Source organism: Carcharodon carcharias, chromosome 13 (genome assembly GCF_017639515.1).
Source record: "Carcharodon carcharias isolate sCarCar2 chromosome 13, sCarCar2.pri, whole genome shotgun sequence".
Classification (NCBI taxonomy): domain Eukaryota; kingdom Metazoa; phylum Chordata; class Chondrichthyes; order Lamniformes; family Lamnidae; genus Carcharodon; species Carcharodon carcharias.
Genome location: NC_054479.1, coordinates 96,572,026 through 96,593,985, shown reverse-complemented (window position 1 = coordinate 96,593,985; position 21,960 = coordinate 96,572,026). Strand labels below are relative to the sequence as shown.

At 47.7% G+C, this 21,960-nt stretch overlaps 1 protein-coding gene across 3 annotated transcripts in view; it reads left to right on the top strand.

The window, feature by feature from the left end:
* LOC121285929 (troponin T, fast skeletal muscle-like) overlaps nucleotides 1–21,960 on the top strand; it is a 79,468-nt gene that overhangs the window by 16,931 nt on the left and 40,577 nt on the right. For all 3 annotated transcript variants that reach the window (XM_041202884.1, XM_041202883.1, XM_041202885.1), the window contains one exon: nucleotides 18,579–18,600. In XM_041202884.1, coding sequence (XP_041058818.1) covers nucleotides 18,579–18,600 — 22 coding nt within the window. The remainder of the gene's footprint in view (nucleotides 1–18,578; nucleotides 18,601–21,960) is intronic.

The following is a 21,960-nucleotide window of genomic DNA, read 5'->3' as shown; positions in this document are numbered from 1 at the left end:
GCATCACCTCACACTTATGTGGACCCACAGAGTCCAATCACGAACTCCCATAAATTCTGTTTTCCAATATTATCAACATAATGATTACTCAATAATCTCACATGTGCATGATTAAGCACTGGCTGTCAGTTGTGTGCTGCCTGGCCACTCCTCATGCAAACCATTACTTGCAGCTCACCATGTTCTGACCTCTGTAAATGTGTTCATTGAGATCATCTGCTGCTGTTAGCCTGATGTAAGATGTAGGGGATACCTCAAGTACCCAAGGGGTATTAAATCTGTTATGAGTGGTAAGTAAAATTATAGATGCAGTTTCAGGGCTGAGAGACTGAAGCTCCACATCAGGCTTGCTCAAACGTTTCATGTGGGGGGGAGGCCACATTGCCATTTGTTTCTCAGTCATGGGGCCAATTGACAAATTTCTGAAAGATGTGGTTTGGCACAACATTAAACTTCAAAGAAGTGCTGAGGTATGAAGAAACGAAACCACTTGTTGAGGTGAAAATAAAGCAATGTTAAAACAATAAATTGATCATTTTTTAAAAAAGTAATTAATAAAGATGAGTTTGAGTGTGAGGGCTTCAGTGTCCAGCTCACTCCTAGAGTCAGGGTGCTCACTCACTCGTGTTGGAGTGTGGGGGTGAGGGTGAGTAAGAATCCTCACACTGGGAGTGAGCCAGACCCCTGCCAACAGACTCTCTCACACCACATCTCATTCACAGTGAGTGGCATGCAGTCTGTTCATGAACTAAATCTATCCACTCTCACTCACATGCATGCATCAGCAGGTCCACGCAGAGGAGTAGAGCCAACATAAGCCCCAGCCCACCTCCAGGAGGATGCTGAGGAGTCATCCGAAGATTCACCACTGTGTTCACCTGCACCATTCACCAGCACAGAGACGCACACATCGGTGGGTCATAGTTCTTGATTAGGCTCGGGGTCACTTTCTGGTAACACCTCAGTGACATGTCTCTGCAGCAGTCAGAGGCAGGGAGAACCCAGGTCTAGCTGGAGACGAGCCACTCGCTGAGTCGGAGTCAGATGAGCCCCTGTGAGCGGCCACCAACACAATGCTGGTGGTGAAATATCAGGCAGAGTTAAGAGGCAACCAACAGACTAGATGGATGGAGGAGTTTGTCCACGTCCTGTCTGATGCATAGCTCTGCTATGCGAGTGCTTTAGGTTCACCATAGGAAGAGGCGCATCTGCCTTGGAGACCTTGGTCCAGCAGGTCTTGCCAGATATGCACTCAGAGCTGCACTCCATCATTACAGGCATTGATGGGATTCGTCAGTGGCTAGGAGAGAGGGGGATGGGGCATCTTGACCTCACTCCAGGTGCCCCTTCTCAAGGAATCAGGGAGGGGCCCTTGGGCAACTGCAGGGAAGATGAGTGTCAGCTGGACAAACTAAGGCCTCCACACAGGAAACTCCAAGGTTGTCCAGCTGCTCTGAATCCCCTCTTCCTGTGACCCTATCAACCCCAGCTAGTTAGGCTGAGGAGGCTGCATCTGCCCATGAGCAGGAGACCCTTATCAGGCTGGGGCCCTCCAGGCCTCCTAGAGGACATCTGCCAAGGACAGCACATTACAACAAGGCATAGTAGTCGTCTGGCTGCCTCCACCTCTGCTGCTAATGTTAGGGGTGTACCTAGACTTAGTAGAAAAGTTAGAAAAATTCAGAAATTTTGGCATCACTTCTGGGTCACAGGCGTTCAATCACTATATCATGCACATTTGTAAATTTGCTGTTCATGAGAAAAGTTTCATCACTTGAAAGCATCATGCATGTGTACCTATGTGCCCTTTTATTGCAAGGGTGAGCTATGCTCCCATTTGATCACATCCCTTTGTGAGCCTCACATCATGTGATGTCTACCTGACTCACGATAGTTACTCAACCCTTGTTACACCAGGGAGATGTCAAACTCTTTATTGGAAGCGTTAGCAAAATGCATTAGTAACCTCTACTTATGAGACAACATGGAGTTCAGCCTGCTCAATAGCCTTGGAGGGTTAGCTGTAAGCATATCTCTTCACTAGTAGTGTCAACGTATATAACCTGCAGCTATGATGATCTCTCCAACCATACACACATCTGTGTCTGTGAAGTTTCTTAGTAAAGGTGGTGACAACTGCATCAAGTCCTTTGACACAGCATTTGTACTCTTGTGCCAGCTTTCTCCTCCCAGAGTGCATGGATACTGGGTTTGCTGCCGACCTTTCACAGATTAGGGCCTGGTGAATCAAGAGGGTTGAACTTGCTCTTGGTGTCACTGGTAGTCAAGGCCTTTCAGTGCACTGGCATGGCACTAAGGGACAGAAGAAATGTGGCTGTGTCCCGTTCCCTGTATCTTACTCCTCCTGGAATCTTGTAGCTCAGTGTCACACAGGAACATCTTCCACACCATGTCTCCTCGATGGCATTGTCATGTGGAAGCAGACCCTCATCTCCCTCTTCAGTTTCTTGCCTTTCTGCTCTTCATCATCATTCGAGGAGCTCTCAGCCTCCATGTTTCTTTCCGGCAAAGACCCCCCCCCCCCCGCCAGGTGCAGCAGCCACGATAGGGGAAATCCCTCTGTGGAGAATACTGCAGAGCCCCACCTGAGCAGTCCATACATCAGAAGCACATCTTCAGGGTGCCAATGGTCTGCTCAGTGATGGATTGGCTTGAGCTATGCACCGCATGGTATTTCTAAGCACAGTGCGCTGGTGTCATGAGCCATCATTTCAGCGGGTACCCCTTATCTCCAGACAGCCAGCCCTGTAGTTGCTGAGGCCCTTCGAATATATGTGGCACCTGGGAGTGACTCAGGATGTATGAGTCACAAGAACTCTTGAGTACCTGGCACAAATGTGATGATGTGCTTCTGAAGATCACACCAGTTGAACGTTCAGGGAGTGGAACCCTTTCCTGTTAATGAACATCAGTGGCTGCTGCCATGGAACTCTCAAAGCTACATGTGTGCAATCGATTGCACCCTGTACACCAGGGAAGCCTGAGTTGACTGCAAACCCCAGAAATGTAGCAGCCTGGCTAGCTTCATTGAGTGTGAACTTCACATAATGATGAGCCTTACTATAGAGGGAATCCGTCACCTCCTTGCTACATTGTGTTGCAAACTGAGAAGCCGTATCGGTTCCCTGTGGATCCTTGGAACGAACCACAGGCAAAAAAAAAAATTGCGTAGCAGTGACCTTTAGGGCCACTGGCAGGGGATGTCCTCTCAGTCCATGAGGCATTAGATCCTCCCACAGAATGTAGCAGATATGATCCACCACATCTCTGGGCAAGTGCGGACCTATGCAGTATTATCTCACTCATCTCCAGATAGGAACGTCTTCTTCGGTAGATCCTTTACTGTGAGAGTCACCTCCGCAGGATGGGTCTGACACCCTCTCATCCCCTGGTTCTTTCTGGGACTCCCCTGGGTCATGGACCTCCAGGTGGGGGGTGGGGCGGCCTCTTGCAGCCGTGCTATGCGGTGCTGAGCCCATCTTCCCTTCCTCAATTAGAGCAGTCCCAACAAGAAGGTGGCATTGTACACAGGCTCCATTATTCGATCCTCTCTCTCCCTGTAGACTGATAGATGCAACAGATTAATGAATACTGGGCAAATATAGTAGACCTCCCACTCACAAACAAAGTCAATGTTATACCCTAGAGCTGCATCTGTGCTACTAGCTTTTCACTGATACAGCCATGCAGCTTAGGCGTACACTCAGAGTTAGGTGACCAAGATGCCAGCCCTGAAACTTGACATCTCAATCCCACAGAGGCTGGAAGAGGTTTGGGGCAAATTCATGAAATGGGCCACCTTACCAAATGCACTCCTGTAATCTGACCTGGTATGCTGATTAAGGTTAACTTACACATGATCAATGGCTACATGCTCTTTGGCTCGTTATCCATGCCAATTGGAGAAAACACATTAGAGGCTTTCATTGATCTGGCAAGTGTACAGTTGTTGTGCCCCCTTAACTGTCGCTTGCATTTTCCATCATCGCATTTCTCTCTGTTAATGCTTAAATGGACCAACGGCATTGTGAAGCCAGTCTCTCGTTAATGTGCACCAAAAAACAATGGCTCCAATTGCACCTTCTCAAGGAAGCCTTCCTCTTTTCTCTCAGCTGAGTCTACTAAGCAGTTTGAAGATGGCCCCTTATTGCAGCCGTGCATTCCTCCCACACTGCCTCAGACCCCTTCCATGCCGATTCTTTTCTAGTTTCGATTTCAAACCGTGCCATTACTTCACGGATTCAAGACAGTGGTACTCCATTTTTAATTTGGGACCAACTTTGACACACTTTTCTCGCCCCACCCTTCTTCCCCAGTTAGTGTTCAGGTCCCTCCAATCTTCCCGGAAGTTCACGATGTGCAGGTAGAGCTCCCTCCAGTTATTCTGCAGCCTCCCCCATAACCCTGGACCCCATTGTCATTGTGGTGTTGTCCATCCCATCCCATCCCATCCCGTGCGCACAGTCACATACAGAGCTGCAGATGTCCAATCCGTGTCCCCCCCCACCAACCTTGACCATCCAACTGTAGCCCAGTGTCAAGCCAGACAAGCCCATCACCACTGACTGAACATGTCCTGCACACCAAAAGTTATACCTTATCTCAGTTGAGCACATGAGGCCTTGCCCTTCCCTGGAGCAGGAGTATGACATTGATGTGCCATGCACAGCCCTGTATTATGGCTTGCAAAGCCCCAGGACTGCGTTTTTAATATCTCACCCTTTACTGTGAGGTACACACCCCCAGGACTGTCCTTAATTTCTAAGTGGATTGTAACTCTATCCCACTGGGGACTACCCTAGATCGGAAGCACTCCTTAATCACTCGAGTTCAAAACAGCCACCTCTCAGACACTTATTTTGGGTCTGAGAAAGTGAACTTGGTCTCCCCCAAGAAGGATGACTATCTAGTGATATTACTTTTTTCCAGATATTATTTAACAGACTTTGTTGGCCAAGTTACAATTACCTGGATATTATAAGGGTTCAGGGGGGAGGGGGGGGGGGTCTCTTCAAAGAACTGTATCTTCCCACTTACAGAAAATCGAGAGGTGGGTTCTTAAACTGCATATAGAAGACGTTATACTTTACTAACTTACTTACGAATTCATTTAAAAACTATTTAATATGCAATATACTTTAAAGTGGGTTAGTACATCGCAATGTTAATGACTATAAAATGATTCTAATAGAGAATCCAGTGAAAAAGACTTTAACATGCAATGCTATAGTTAAAAATTAGTTATCGATATTCATCAAACATTCAAAGTACTGTGTCACCTTAAATCCCCGAGTGGTTCAGTTGATGGGCATTTGGACATACAAGCTGTCCACATTAAGATATCCAACCCCTTGACCACCAGAGAAATATTGAAGGGTTCTCTATACTCTTCTGCAATGTCTCTGATTTTCTGAAGGGAGATCTGAACATTTATACCCTTCCAAAACCAGGTTACATAATCTTTAAAAGCTGTGGGTGCTGCCTCCTTGATTAAACTCCTTGATTAGCCCTTAGCACCATTTAAACAATTAAATAATGAATTTTATTATATCAACACCGAGTGGATATCTGGTCAATGCATGCTTATGATGTGTTCCAAAATCCTTCCTGATTTCTTCCAATTGCTTCTATTTCTTAATAGTGATTTTAAACTTTTTAAATGGAAAAATAGAGATCTTTAAAAGTTGTTTTTGCTCTCCAGCTTGGGTAGAGCTGTAGTCCTATAATTGTTTTTGTATCGGGTGTCTGATCATGTCCGATTCTGATTCACTAAGCTAAATTTTAGGGATGTCTTCATTATAGATAATGGGGATAGTACCAGGCTGTGCCATCATTAATCTTGCCTAAATTTCCTTTGCTAGTTAATGAGGCAATTAAGCTTTTCTCTATTTCCAAAAAAGGAATGAGGCCCAATGATACCTAGTGGACGGTACAGATGAGGTGTTGTCTGTTTCTCGTTTGAAGCAGAGCTGCAAGGCTAGTGCCGCCCATGTATATGTTTGGGGGCTTCTAAATAAAAATGGCTATCCATGAATCTGTGTCCATTTTCTCAATTCTAAACTATAATGTCCTAATTATGTATGAAGTCTACCTATTTATTTGTATACTTTCTCTAACTTGTTGGCCCCAGACCAGTGACTATGACTCTGTTTAAATGAGCTCCCCTGGTTCCTCATGTCTGATTACAACACAGTTCTCCATTTTGCCTGCCCTGTTGCAGCAAATGAGTCTCTGTCTGTCTCCTCGTGTGCCATACGAACTTCCTATTCTGGAGTCTGCGTACATGCCCTCCCATCAATTCAAATCCTGTCCATCCCTTTGTGTCTGCGCTATAGTCCTCCATGTCGGGCTCCAACTTCCCCACCCTTGGTCTCCCTCTGCCTACCATCATTTCCCTCCCCATCCCGACCTCCAACCTCTCCATACCCTATTACCCCTACCATGTGTGATGTCAATATCTTGCAACTGGAGGGTCTGGAGTGGCTGCACATCAGCAAACCAGGGTGCAGGTGAGGCATTCTGAGAGTGGACTACAAAGCTACCTTGACTTCTCAGCATATAAAGGTGTCAAGGGATATGAGTCTATGATCAAGTGGTGGTTGGGAGGCAGGAACACTATCATCCTCATCAATCTGCATGGAGGAGTGATTTTGAGGCAACTGGTGTTCTTGTGCTGCTCCTCTGTAGACTCACCTATCTGGTTCTGCTGGATGGAGCTCTTTGCCAGGTTGGTGTCCCCTTTGGGTAGATGTCAGGGTGCCATGAGTGCATTCCTGCCAAGGTTAGATTTGATATTGCTACCAAGTTGCCATGCTTATGGATTTTTAAGTGTATGGGTGGAATCACAATTCTACTTACAGGTGCCCAAGATCATGGGAGAATAGAGTGCTGGGCACTTGTGCCAGGGCTCTCCATTATAGTGAAGTTTGTTGCATGCGAAGGATCAAGCCAACAGCAGGGCAGACAGTAACTAGTGTCATTTAATTCAGCCATCATAAATTAGGGAACATTAGAGAAGAATAATGCCTGTACCCACAAAGGTGCTGGGATCTCCCAGCCAGCAGAGAATAGAAAACCAAGAAGTTCATCAAATGTGTCAGCAGCTTACTCAGCCTGGAATCTGGTAGCTATCAGATTGGCATGGGGCCCATTTGCCATGTCGTAGCCCTGCTATGGTCTCAGCATGTGGCTGGGTGACAACCTGGCCCTTGTCAGCTCCATCCAGTCTCACTTCTCCAGACACATGGGGAACTTGCAGGTGGTGGTGTTCAGTCCCAGTTGCAGATCATCCTGACTTGGAAATATATCGCTGTTCCTTCACTGTCACTGGGTCAAAATCCTGGAACTCCCTCCCTAATAGCACTGTGGGTGTACCTACATAACATGACTGCAGCAGTTCAAGAAATCAGCTCACCACCGCTTTCTCAAGGGCATGGGATGGGCAATAAATGCTGGCCTAGCCAATGACGCCCACACCCCATGAATGAAAAAAAAACAAAATTTGACAGGTGTTAATGGCAGCAGGAGCTTCTGTTGGTGTGGCATTCGAGGACTGTGCCAATGGTGGAGGGGCAGAGGAGAGGCAGCCCCCATCAGAAGTGCTCTGAGAGATGCTTCCAGATGGTGGCAGCAGCTGCTCATCCTCTGCCATGAGGACCGATTAGTCCTCCCTGCCTTCCCTTGAGCTCCCAGGGGCTGGCTTAGGGTCCTGGCTCCCAGTCCCTCTGTCTCTGGATCCTGTGCAGGTCAGAGTGCATACCCATGATTGCTTCTGTAATTCAGGGGGTTTGCTCCTCCAGGACAGTTGACGTGCCTGTCCATGGAGGAAGCTTGGCACTCTGAAGAGTGGGTGATCACATGGCCTGGACAGACAGCTCCACAGTCTAGGCCAGAGCATGCAACCCACCTGGTATATCCGCCAACTCTCCACACACATTGTCCTGGACCTCCAGCATCTGCTGCCTCAGACCACCCTAGAAGCTCATCATCCAATTTGGCCTTGGGCTCGTGATCACCTTGAACACTCCTCTGAATGCCTGAGGGCTGCTCCATCACATTCCTGGACGTGTGAGGTGTCCTTACCAAATTGTTCTTGCCCTTGACTCGCTGTGTTAATCCCTGCCGAGATGTCAAAATCTGGCTGGTGCCTGGTGCAGGGAGAGGATGTGATGCTGCATCCTTTGACACTTCTCCCTTCTTGGAGGCTAGGATTGCTCCCTCAGGGCTGAGAGGGTCAGTGGATGATGGTTCACCTGTGCAGGAAACACAGAAGAAAGGGCATTAATTGACCTTTCTCAGCCTTCATGGTGTGTGCAAGGATACACGATTAGTACTATATAGATTAGGAGATATGACACCTTGCAAATATTAAAGTACTTATAACAAACAGGGCTTCAACCAGGAAGCTTCCTGGCCTTTGAACGCATTAACCACACATGTACGATTCATGTCACCATGCCAGGCTTCAGTCAGCCTCCCCCTATTCCCCTCTCATCCTCTGTGCCCCAGATCTGCTTTCAGCCCCTTGAACTCTCCCCAGCCTGAGGTCTTCCTCTAGTCTCACCTCCTGTCGATTGAAATGAGTCCATTCTGTGAAATGACAACAGCAGAGCCCTCCTGCAGTGATGTGAGGATTGCCAGATTGGGCACTCCATCTCCAGTCCTGTTTCTCTCCTGGGCAACGTGGACCCGCTTTTCCTGAAACTGGTATGACATTGCACTGATGCTTATTCTCGGGTACCTTAATTTCAACACACGCCCAAGTTCTGTGAGGAATGCATAGTCTGCACAATGATTGGCAGCCAATATGCTGTGTACCTTCCTGCCCCCCCCACCACACCACCACATCACCCTCATCAGAGCCATAACAACACTACCATAGAGGCATCGGGGGCCACGAGCAGTGACATTAGTGCATAATGCTGCCTTGGCCTTCTGCTACTGCTAAGAAAACTAATGGAACCTTGGGAGAAAAACAGGACAATTCCCGTAGCATTTCAGGGCCCTTGAGTTTCATACAGAGTGGCCACAAAATTAGATGGGCAGCACCAATGTTTTTGGTACTGTGGGGAATGTTTCTCGTCCATACCGTGTGCACACACTTCTGATGCGGACCGCAGCAGATGCTATTTTGAGCAGGTCATTAGTTTGGGGGCTAGGACTGTGCACCAGTAGGGTTGCCGACCCTCCAGGATTGAACATCAACTTCCAGGACACTGCTGTGTGCAGCCCTACAGAAAAATCATCGGGACGCTGAAAAAGATTGGTTTTTTTTGTCATTTTCTTTGAACATTTTTCTTTAGCACATATAAAAATATTGAAAATGGGGGGGAAAAATGGATGTTTGGCTAACAGTCAAACATTTTCCAATTGGGTAGCAAGTCTTTTTGTTTTCCAATTGACGTAGAAAAGCAGTGTTTCACAAGGGTGAATGTGTTGGCTGATTTAAAGGCTGGAGCCTGGGGGCAAGTCAATCCCTGGGGCAGCAGCTCAGAAACTCTAGAAATTTGTTGGAGGATGAACTACTGATTGCTGTGGTACTTTGCAAGCTCCTTTGAATACTGGTATCCACAACCATGATGACAGCAGTCTGAGCATTCATGGCAGCAAGCTGAGCTTCAGTCTGAGCTACCACTGCAGCACTTGGACATTTTGTAAGAGCATAAGGAATTGGTGTGAGAGAGTACCATACGGCCCCTCAAGCCTGCTCCGCCGCTCAGTGCAATCATGGCTGATCATCTGCCTCAACACCACTTCCCCGCTTATTTCCCTGAGAGACCAATAATCTATCGATCTCGGCTTTCAACATACTAAATGACAGAGCATGCTTCACCCTCTGGCCTGGAGAACTCCAAAGATTCACAAACCTCTGACTGAAGAAGTTTCTCCTCATCTCGGCCCTAAATGATTCACCCCCCCTTATCCTGGGACACAGTTTTCAGATATTTCCCTCCCATTTTTAATTTACATGAGAGGGTGGCAAAAGGGGCCTGTTACACCATGAGGGAGCTTTACAGGAGATTCCAAAGACCCGATTGACAACTGGGATTTGGCTGTCGCCAACAATATGCTCTGATTACCATGCACATTTTTGGGCCAAGTTACCTTGTTGCAGGCTATTAACTATTATAATTATACGGAGCCGATTTTTTTTTTTTCTCTATTTTGGCAGTGTTTGCAAGTAGCCTTGTCTGCCGACCATGCATATGGGAAATTACAGCACTTGATACACCAATTCCTTCCTAATTTTCATGGATGTGAAATTGAGGACGGTGCCCTCTGATTTCCTGCCCAGCAAGTCCAAAAGTCAGCCCTCCGATTACATCTCCAAACGTTTTAATCTGCAAACAAATATTAAAAAAAATACAAAGCTTTATGAGCAATTTAGAAGCATAATTCTATTTACTCAGTTTTTTAGTGCAGCAGCAAAGACTATCCAACTCACATTAACCATAGATTCAGTCAGGCAAAAATCCTGCAAGGAATTTGCTCAGTACAAGAGCCTATTAGAGGGTCAGATGAGAATGGTGAGCACTTTTAGCAAGCATGAATCCATTTGGGATCATCATTGCATTGAATTGACCCTACAATTTCATATTTGCATTTGAAAAAATCTATGATGTAGCCTTTTAATTTGCCTGATAATTTACCAGATAATCTTTTTTCGTTGTTGCTTAATGAATAAATGTTGGCTAGGGCAGGAGGAGAACTTCCCTATTCTTCTCCAAATAGTACCACTGGATATTTTACATCCACCTTAGTAGGCACACAGGAGCCTGATGTTTAACTCCGTTCTTTTTTTAAAAATTTTTCAATTTTCATGCACTTTGCAGAAGTCCCCCAAGGTAGGTTATTATTTATTTTCTGAATTCAAGTTTCTGCTTGACCCAAATAATGAAGCAGTACAAGTCGATCCTTTAACACACCTCCTTTTCAAGTAAACCATACAGTAGCTCTGTTCCTCAGCAAAACATTTGAGCAGTGTATGGATTAAGTACAACCATGTACTTAATTTGAAAAATATAGGATGATCATTACCCTCCCACACTACCAGTAAGATGTGGTTGATGGGTTAGGAGGATCAGGGCTATAGTGTGGAAGCGCTAACACCAAACTATTCTCACTTTTAGAGTGTGGCTCCTTACTGGGACTTCGGGGTTGTTGCAAATTTTAATAACATTTTATGTTATTACCTAAGCTATGTTTTGATTAGCTTGCAACGCTTAATGCTTAGATCTGCTAAGCTTAGAACAATGTTAGCATTTATGTTTTTTCTGTATTAAATTGTCATTTTAAAACAAGAAAATCCTATGTCCTTGATGCTGTGTTGGGGGGGGTGGGGAGGGAGTCATTTTAACCGATTGTCGGGTGATAGCAAATCAAGTGCCAGTTTTACACACCATCTGATCATCTTTTCCATTGACTTAAAAATAAATCAGGTGCAGTACTTGGCAGCTGATTCACAATTGCCCAGTGATTAAAATTTAAAATTACCCAATTATTTTTGCCAATTCCCTAAAATCACTTTCCCCCCCCCCCTCTTTTTAGCAGGAGAAGCAGAAGAAGGTATATTCAATTTTAATGACTCATTTTTGTTTCAACTGGACAGTTTTGCATGGACTGTGTTCACTTTATAATGACTTAATAGGATTACAAGTGGTTAATATTGGTGATTTTTTTCTGAGCTTTGTTAAAGAGACAAGCACTTGTAGACAAGTGAAAGACTTTTGTAAATGAAAATCAAATCAAAATTGATTTATAATTTTCATTTTGATGCAAAGTATAAATGAGCAAGCTAGAAAACCTAGGAATGACTGTATTAAACCTCATCAGGTCAGGTAGACTGTTTGTTTCAGAACCACTGGTCCAAAGTGGCACATTAGGTTGGGCACCAAGCTGAATTGAGTGGAAGTCCAGCCAAGACTGATAGGAAAATTTCTCCTCTGTCTGCTGGGTGCAGAGGTCCTATATTTTTTTTAAAAAGGATTTTATCAGTTCCCAGTGAAATGGGTCTACAAACAAAACTATCCATAATTTGTCATTCATTGGTCCAGGAATGCTCGGTTTTGGAAGTGAAAAGATATCACGCAATGAGAATACTTTTGAGGTTGGGTGGTTGTGGTGTGTTGTTGCGCAGGAGAAGAAGGATCCTTAATATGTATCTGAATTATACTTGGCTTCGGTCGATCTGGTGGCCTGCCGACTGCGGGGGTGGGGAGGAGGTTGGAGGCTCGTGGTGATCGGGTGATTGCAATTTAGAGGTTTCGTGTGGGGTGGGGGCGTTGGGGGAGATTAGTCGCCTGGTGGGGTGAGGGGGCTTGAAATTGGGACATGGTGGAGGGTGGTCAGAGGCCTTGAAATGGGATTGGAAGCTTCGTGGGGAAGGTCCCTGGGATGCTCCTCAGAATGGTGCCCGGATTTAGGAGGTAGTTGTAAAGGCACTCGCCACCTATAGCCACCAGCCTCATCTTGATGAAGTTGCCAGGTTTCCTGATGCTTGGGAAACCCTGTCAACCATAGTTAACGTTGAAAATCTGGATAATGCTTGCAGCCTCGTTACCATATTTAAAGCTGCAAACCACCCCCTTGTATTGGTTGGTCACCCGTCCACTTTCTGATCTCAGTTGAAGCTGGAGATGGGAGAATTAGAAGTAGGTTTGGGTCAGGCTTTCAATCTTTAACCTCCCGCATAACCTAAACCCGCCTTTTAAGGTTGTAATTGAGGACAAAGGATCATCAACACCTTTTTTTGGAAATAATCTTTGGGAAGAATTGATAACTTGGTTGCCTTCTGACAAAGAAATTCAACATCTGGTGTATGAATAGAGCCTAAAAGGGTATTGATGAACCTATTGGGTTTTTCCAATAATCCGATACTGATTCCAGTTTTCTTCTTAATTCCAGAATTTAAAAAAGAAAATTAATTCAACTTCTCAAAATACTCTGGTGGCATTTGAACTAGTTCTCCGGATTATTGATCAGGACTTCTGAATTACTAGTCCAGTAATATAAGCACTAAATGACCATAACCTCATTTTTGAAAAATTAGCATTTAATCTCACTAAATTTAAAATCTGTGGGAGGGGGCAGAATTTCAGGGTGAAGTGCGGGGGGGCGAACCCCACACATCAGCGTGTAAAATGACGCATGGTGACGCTGGGCAAGTGTCCCGACCTCACCACGCACCATCGCGATATTTCACTGGGAGGGTGCACGATGAAGTGTGACGTGCGCCCGCCATTAATTAAAGGGCTAGTTAAGGCCTTTAACTTGGCAATCGACGCCGATTTTCAGGTGCCCGTGCAATCTTCAGGTCGGTCCATGGACGCAATGGGCAGGCTGGTAAGCAGCTTTTTAACAAAACTCATCCACGGGTGGGATGAGAGGGCTCAGTGGGGTTGTCAATCTGTTCTGTGAAGTATTTATTGCAGAAAGTGTTTTAAACTTGCCTATGTGATCTGTAGCAGCTTAGAATGAATTCCAGTAGCTTTCTGTGTCTTTTGAACCTTCAGTTCAGCACTCTGTGGTCAGTAATCTTTATTGGCCCTGCAGCTTTTCAGAGGCCTCCCTTTAGCCTGGGTATGGGTTCTGACACCTCCACTGGAAGCAGCTCCTCTGAGGAGGAAGGGAGGGCTAGAATAAAGAGGAGGCCAAGAATGGACAATCAGCCTCCAGGGGAGCCACCTTTGGGAGTATGGGCGCAGGGCCAAGAGGTAGTCCAAGGTGGAAGGGGCTGCACAAGATGCCACTGTCCTGCTGCCAGGCTATACAGGCAGAGAAGCAGCTACCTCAATATGACTGAGGTGCCGTCCCGAAGGAGGCTCCGACTGTCAAGGGAGACAGTCAACTATATCTGTCAGGTGATTGGCCCTGAGATCTCCATGCTAGCTGCTCTGAAGGTCGCAGTTGCCCTCAACGTCTAGGCCTCTGGCTCCTTTCAGGGCTTGGTGGGTGATCTTTGCGGCATCTCCCAATCAGCTGTCCACACTTGTGTCAAGCAGGTTACAGACGCTCTGTTCAGACGGGCATTGACCTTCATCCACTTCCACTGGGACCAGGCAAGCCAGGCACAGCGGGTCAGAGGCTTCGCGGCCATTGCAGGCTTCCCCTGAGTCCAGGGTACAATGTATACATGTGGCCATCAAGGCGCCAGCAGATGAGCCTTTGTCAATAGGAAGGGCTTCCACTCCATGAACGTGCAAATAGTGTGTGACCACAGGATGCTGATTCTGCAAGGTACCCAGGCAGCTCCCACAATGCCTACATCCTCAGACACTCCCAGGTGCCGCGGCTCTTCAGTGCTGCAGCCCGGCTGGATGGATGGCTGGTGAGTGACAAGGGCTATCCCCTCAGAAGGTGGCTCATGACGCCTCTCCATCATCCAAGATCAGAAGCTGAACAGTGGTACAATAGGAGCCCACAAAGGCTATGGTGGAGAGAGCCATCGGTCTTCTGAAGGTCTGCTTCCAATGCTGGACCGCTCAGGGGGCGCACTCCAGTACCCCCCAGATCGTGTGTCAGTGATAGTGGTAGCATGCTGCGCTCTCCATAATCTGACGCTGGAAAGGGGGGACGCAGTTGATGATGAAGACCTTGATGCAGTGGATGCGGCTACACACGATGACTCCAGCAGTGGCTTGGAGGATGAGGAAGCACAGGGCAATGATGAGGGGCAGCACGCCGACCCAGAACTACACCAAGGAGGCAGGGACACCCAGGAGACTTTAATCCAACAAACCTTCAGCTAGCTCCACACAAATGGATCTGCAGGACCAGCATTGTCTGGCACATCCATACACGGCACTTAAGTGCTACATCTTCCACTTCAACTACAATTAAGGGCTCAGTACAGAAACATCAATGTCCACTCAAACACTCATGATATGTCTGTGAAACATACAAATGCAGCAAAAAAGAGCCACCCTCAGCCATGGTAACATCTGTGGGTTTTATTTTCATCTATTATATGGTGCAACAAAATTAATTCCAAACGTTGTTACAACTTTAAAAAATATAAATTCCTTAATCTAGGGCCAACACAAAAGCATCAGTGAGAAACCCGTAATGTGCCGAATGTGCCTTATGTTTATGTTTACGGGTGCTATGTCTGGGTGCTCGGAGTGGCTTCTGAGACAGCCTGCTAACTCTGCTGTCCTGCTGGCTCCGATGAACTTGGTGGACGTCCTCAGGCCCGTGGAGCCTGTGCTGGACCTGCCTGGGAGGGAGTGGCCAGTTCCACAGCTGCCATCTCCCCAGACGTTGCAGCCTCAATGGATGCAACAGACACAGACAGCGGGACAGAGGAGCTGCTGCCCTCACCCGGAGCGCCCTGAGACGTGCCCGCAGAGACGACAAGCAGCTGCTGCGCTGATGAGAGGTCACTTCGGACCTCCCTGCTCACAGTAGATGGATGGGCACTGAGCTGGGACACTTGGGACACTTGCCCAGACCATCTCCCACATTGCCATTGACCAGCTGTGGCCACTGGCACTTTGAGGGCTTGCAGTTCCGAACGTATCCCCAGGAAAAGCTAGTTATTTTGCTGGAAGCCCCTCTCTGAGGGTCACCAATCTCTCCATGGAGGAAGCCTGACACCCTGACTTGAAGTTCATGGCATCACTTATGCTCTGTGTGGATTCCCCCACCATGGAGCCCAGGCGAAGCATACTCTCATGCAACACTCCCAGATGCTCCTGCACACCTGGCCGCTTTTTCTGCAGCTGCTGCGTGGTGGACGACTCCAGAGGCACATCACCACGGCCCGACTCAGCAGATGCCTGGTCCCCTGCAGTCCTCCGGCTGCTGGCGCCATCGGCATTCTCTGCCTCTGCCAGCTTCTCCAGCGATTTTGAAGTGCCCTCTCCACTGTGCCCCGGGACCCTAGCCGATGTATCAGTTCCCAGCAATGTGGTGTTCTCTGCGCTGGTGCCTGCCTCGCTGAAATGGTGTGACGCAGGCCCCTCAGGTGTGAGAGGGGGCATCTGCACTTCCTCATGGCGGCCATGCTTTGATGCTGAAATTAACAACGAGGACAGTGGATCAGTTAGTGTGCACACAGTGACACATTTCAACCCTTTCTTCCCAGGCTCATAATGCACTCAACCTTCCAGAACCTATGGAGACGAATATTGGTGGGGTGGCAAATAGTCAGGAGGAGACCCTAACATTACAGGTGGATACAGACGGGCTGGTCAGATGGCCTAAGGAATGCCACATGGAATGTTATGTTGATAAGTGTGAGGTGATACACTTGGGCAGGACAAACAAGGTACAGGAATACACAAGGAGTGGTAGAACCGTGGAAAGTAAGGACGATCAGAGGGACCTTGCTGAGCATGTCAACAGGCCCGTTAAGGTAGCGGGACAGGAACATAAGGTGTTTAACAAGGTAAAAGCCATAATTGCCTTTACTAGCCGAGGAATAGAATGTAGGAACAGGAAGGACATGTTGCAAGTGCAGAAAACACTGTCGAGGCCACAGATACACTTCTGCATTCAGTTGTGATCAGTGCTTCATGGGAGGGATGTGATTGGAGTGGAGAGAGTGCAGAGGTTCGTGACCAGCATGCATGCTGGCCTGGAGAATTGGAGTTATGAGGAAACATAGCATGCACTGGTGAAATTTGCTGTGGAGCACAGGAGATTGATGGGTGACATTATTGAGCTTCATAACATTATAAGGGGCATAGATTGGCTGGACAGAAAGCAACATTCCCCTTGGCGGATGGATGACTAACCTGGTGGCATTTTTTTTAAGGTAAGGGGCATGAGGTTGACAGGTGAGGTGATGAGGAACTTTTGGACAGAGTAATGTGGGACACACTGGCTGAAAGGGTGGTGGAGGTACAAACCTTCCTAACTTGCAATAAGTATTTGGATGTGCAGTAGCGATGCCATGACATATAAGGCCATGGGGATAGTGGTTGGAAATGGGATAAGGCGACTTTGGAAGGTGCTAGACACGCGCATCTTCGAAGGGCCGAGGGACCTTTATGTATGACCAACACATCTGACTGTATCAGTCTGTGAGTGAGCAGTGTTGCTGTATTAATCATTGCTGCATTAATGAGTGCTTTGGATGGTGGGAAGACAGAGCAGATGGGCCTGTGGCCCTCAAATACCTGGCCACAGGACCCCAGCCTCGCCGACACTTGTGGACCTGGGCGCATGGCGGTTTTCTAGTTCCAGGGCCTGCTGTTTGCAACAGCTCAAGCTGGGCGTGGCCGCCTCCAGTGCGCGAACATTCATGTGCGTTATGCACATTTTTCTCCAGCAGAACAGAGAGGGCCATTTATTGGGGCTGATCGCTCATGTACTCTGCACACATACGCCGCACCCCAACCACAGTGGCCCATCTGAGGCCTCCAGCACCTCCTCTGCCCGCTACTGCTGATCAGTCACCCAAATATAGTACGGCTGCTCCCAACCGCCGCTCCCCGCCCCACCCCCAACAGCCACCTGGGACACATTGTGTCCATCATTTCAGAAACACACGGTCTTGGCTTCCATGGCAAGGAGGCACAACTAGTTGCGGCGCCGAGGGCACCAGATGGCGCTTGGTCATGACACCTTTTAGGCTCCTCTTCCACAATCTCATCACCGTGAATAGGGCGTGTTGGAGTTCTGAGTATGTGCCTAGCTGCATCTCCTGCAGGTTGCACCCAGACTAGTCATGTGCAGCTAACACCAACATATGATGCGGGGTGAGCCCATCTTCTCATTAACCACTGAAGCTGATGTAAGTATGGTCACTGTCTGCCTGACCACCCAGTGTGCAATAAATATCCAACATGAGTTAATACAGTCACGACACCAAGACATGGGGGTGGGTGGGGGGCCCTCAAAGACTAAGGCTACCTGCTGTTTTAAATGCCCAAGGCCAACATGGTACTCAGCCTTCCAGAGCACAACAAATCGCTGAACCGCTTATGGCACTGGATCAGGTTCAGTGCACCACATCCCGGGAACTCACCACCTCCGCCACCTCCTCCCAGGCATGCTTCGTCATGTGGCGGGGGGGGGGGGCCTCCTCCTCCTCCTCCTCCCATCCTGAGGAGAAACAGCACCCAATGCCATGCTGCCACCTCCTCCACAAGGGCAGCAAGGCAGTCATCGGAAAAGTGAGGGGCATATTGCCACGCCCCCCCCCCCCACCCCCCCTACATTGTCCTGCTGTGCAGATCCCCTGAGGTGCCACCTGAAGCTGGCCATGGCGAACAGCCTAAAGGAGGCTGCCTGACCTTTTTTTTTATACAGACTGCCGGGTCGCCATTGGACCTGGCGGTCTGTGCATGCCCACCACAAATTTAAGACTTCCGCTCTCCACGGGCCTTAATTGGCCCGCCCGCGCAAAATGGCAGCGTGGCCGATCACGGCCACCCAGGACAGCTTCAGCTCCACCCACCCGCCTAACAGAAAATTAAGGCCATAAAGTAGCTGACAAGTTCTTTATATATTTGTAATTCTGAATTGACCAAAACTAGATTTTGTTTATAATAGCCTAGTATCATGCATTTATTAATGTGCTGGTTGATTTTTTTTTTATTTCTTTGTTACAGAAGAGGCAAAGCCTAAACCAAAGTAAGTCATAAATGCAAACGCTTTTAGAACACAAGCTAAACAGTATTAAAATGTCCTGTGAAATCTGTCTAAAAGGGACGTGATCCGGGCAGCATTTTGCAAATGCCCAGCCACCTCTGTTGTATTGATGTCTTGATTCAAGAAACAGTTATAGTGTCTCAAAACTGGCAGCTTCAGGACTGAGACCATTCCAGTTTTCAGATCTTGCCCGTTTGCGGGAAAAAGTCCTGAGGCATTTCACAGTACCTATAGTATAATTAGCCAATGATTGACAGTGATCAAGTCTAAGTCACAGCCACACTGAAGCTGGATAGTGCTTTGGTAAGGCCACAACTTAAAAACTATGTTCACTTATGTTCACTATGTTGGAAATTTTTCCAACTCAGCAGACCTGCCTCAGTAGAAAGTGCACCATCAGACCTTATTTTCACTCTGAGAAGTCAGGGGTAGAAGAGATCAGAGGCAGAAGTGGGTCCCGGTGAGGAGAAGGGCACTTTGTGTCTCTGGCCGGATATAAAGGGTTGCCCTGGATGCCATTCATTCTGAGAGGGAGGAAGCTGCAGGACTCAACAAGGTTTGTAGGAAGCAACGCCAAAAGCAGTCATATTAGTAGAAACTAAATTGGACCAACTAGTTGTAAATGCTGCAAGAGGTGGTCCATCATGGGCATTCCATAGAAACGAATAGATTTTAATGCTGCCTATTGCATTGTGTAAGGAATGACACAGTAATCACTCACTGGCAAAGTTTCACAACATCCAGCCATGCAGAAGGTTGCATCTTAGCAGTCCAGCAGTACAGAATCATACATTGTAGAAGAGGCCCTTCAGCCCATCGAGTCTGCACCAACACATGAGAAACACCTGACCTACCTACCTAATCCCATTTACCAGCACTTGGCCCATAGCCTTGAATGTTATGACGTGCCAAGTGCTCATCCAGGTACTTTTTAAAGGATGTGAGGCAACCCGCCTCCACCACCCTCCCTGCAAGCACATTCCAGACCGTCATCACCATCTGGGTAAAAAAGTTTTTCCTCACATCCCCCCTAAACCTCCTGCCCCTCACCTTGAACTTATGTCCCCTCGCCACTGACCCCTCAACTAAGGGGAACAGCTGCTCCCTATCCACCTTGTCCATGCCCCTCATAATCTTGTACACCTCGATCAGGTCATCCCGCAGTCTTCTCTGCTCCAATGAAAACAACCCAAGTCTATCTAACCTCTCTTTGTAACTTAAATGTTTCATCCCAGGCAACGTCCTGGTGAATCTCCTCTGCACCCCCTCCAATGCAATCACATCCATCCTATAATGTGGCGACAAGAACTGTGGCCTCACCAAGGTTCTATACAACTCCAACGTGATCTCCCTACTTTTGTAATCTATGCCTCGATTGATAAAGGCAAGTGTCCCATATGCCTTTTTCACCACCCCACTAACATGCCCCTCCACCTTCAGCGATTTATAGTGTCATGCCGTTCATTGAGTACTTCCTTGTCAATTTACTCCTTCCAAAATGTATCACCTCACACTTTTCAGTGTGCCATCTGCCACTTATCTACCCATTTGACCATCCCGTCTGTATCTTCCTGTAGCCGAAGACACTCAGCCTCACTGCAGTTAAGTCATATCAGCATTATACCTCGGGGACTGTTCTCTGGACTCTGCATGCAGATGCTTAGCCCTGTCACATACCCTTTCACCTTGCACACATCCAAGCGTGAGCACCCAAAAGTACCCTGCCATAGCCCTTACAGTTGCACACTGTCTTTTCAGGTGATTGTGACTCTGAAGGAGCAGACCAGCAATGTCAAGTCAGCTCAGGAGCACTCCCAGCACTTTTGGCGCGCTCGTCCCTAAGGCGAGTCCACCCAACTCTCACACTGTCCTCCCAACAACATTAATCTGTGTTCAACTCACTATTGTTCCAGCATGTGAATGTGTAGTGCCGCAGCAACCGAGAAGCCTTACTTACCCATGGTGCTTTCTTCATTGCCATGCCAGAATTCCGCAGAGGAGCAATGGGGGGGATGGTGGCGTAGGTCATAGAATCACTTGCGACACTGTGGCTTTTTCCTGCCATGCTCTCTTCATACAGTGGGAGGGTTCCTTTTTCCTACTGGATACAGGATGTGCCTCTGGCCTTCAACCTCCTGGGCCAGGAGCTCCAGGTCTTGGTTACAGAGCCTGGGTGCCCTCTCTTTTTTTCTTTATTCTTTGGGATGTCACTAAACTAGTAATCCAGAGGCCCAGGCTAATGTTGCGGTAACAATGGTTCAGATCGCACCACGGCATCTAGTGGAATTTAAATTCAGTTAATAAAATCTGGAATCAAAAGTTAGTCCCAGTAATGGTGACCACAAAACTATCATCGATTGTCATAAAAACCCATGTGATTCAATAATGTCCCTTTTAGGGGAAGAAAATCTATCACCTTACCTGGTCTGGTCTGCAGGTGATGCCAGATCCACAGCAGTGTGGTTGACTCTTAACTGCACCCTGAATGGCTTGGTAAGCCACTCAGTTCAAGGACAATTAGGGATGGGCAGCAAAGGCTGACCTTGCCCACATCCCATCAAAAAATAAAGTTGAAGGCCAGAGGCACATCCTGTATCCAGCAGGAAGAAGGAACCCTCCCACTGTCATGACGAGAGCGTGGCAGGAAATAGCCACAGTGTCACAAGTGGTTCTACAACTGCACTCAGGCAAGGTGAGATGTTTGGCAGGAGCACACAGTTGTCACTATGATGTGTATCAGCTGGGACACATTTGGCATGTACTTCTGCCCTCTAACATGGACAAATGAATGGCCATGTCAGCCTTTTATGCCTAAGCGTTCATGGGGTGGCATGCGAATGCCCACTGTCACCCACTGCCACATTGAGGAGGCTCGTCCCTAGATGCAGGATAGAATGGTCTTCTATTCCTCATTATGTTGTACTTGCAGGAGAAGAGGGCTCACAATGCCAAGGAGATGGCCCAGACCTGAGGGAGACCAGCATGCCTGAGGGTAACTCGTGCAGTCAAGGAAAGAGCCATGGTGATTACCAGGGTGCTTTCTAAGGCCAGTATCAGAGATGGCAAATCACCCATAGGTGCCAAAGGTGATATTAGAGACACATTATAGAACATGGTTTCATTGGAGGGGTGATGGCCTTAGTGCACGAGAGAGGTGGACAGAGGATATTGGGCAGTTGGCGCATGGTGCTACAAGAAGGATGGGTTGCAAGCCAAGGGCTCTGCTGATATGGTTGTATGCAATGACCTCGAGTTGTATTTGCTCAAAATGTCCAAAACTCATTCAACTATCTCATGTTGTGTCTGGCACAGATCCCACCACCGTTCGCCCATCATTGCGCC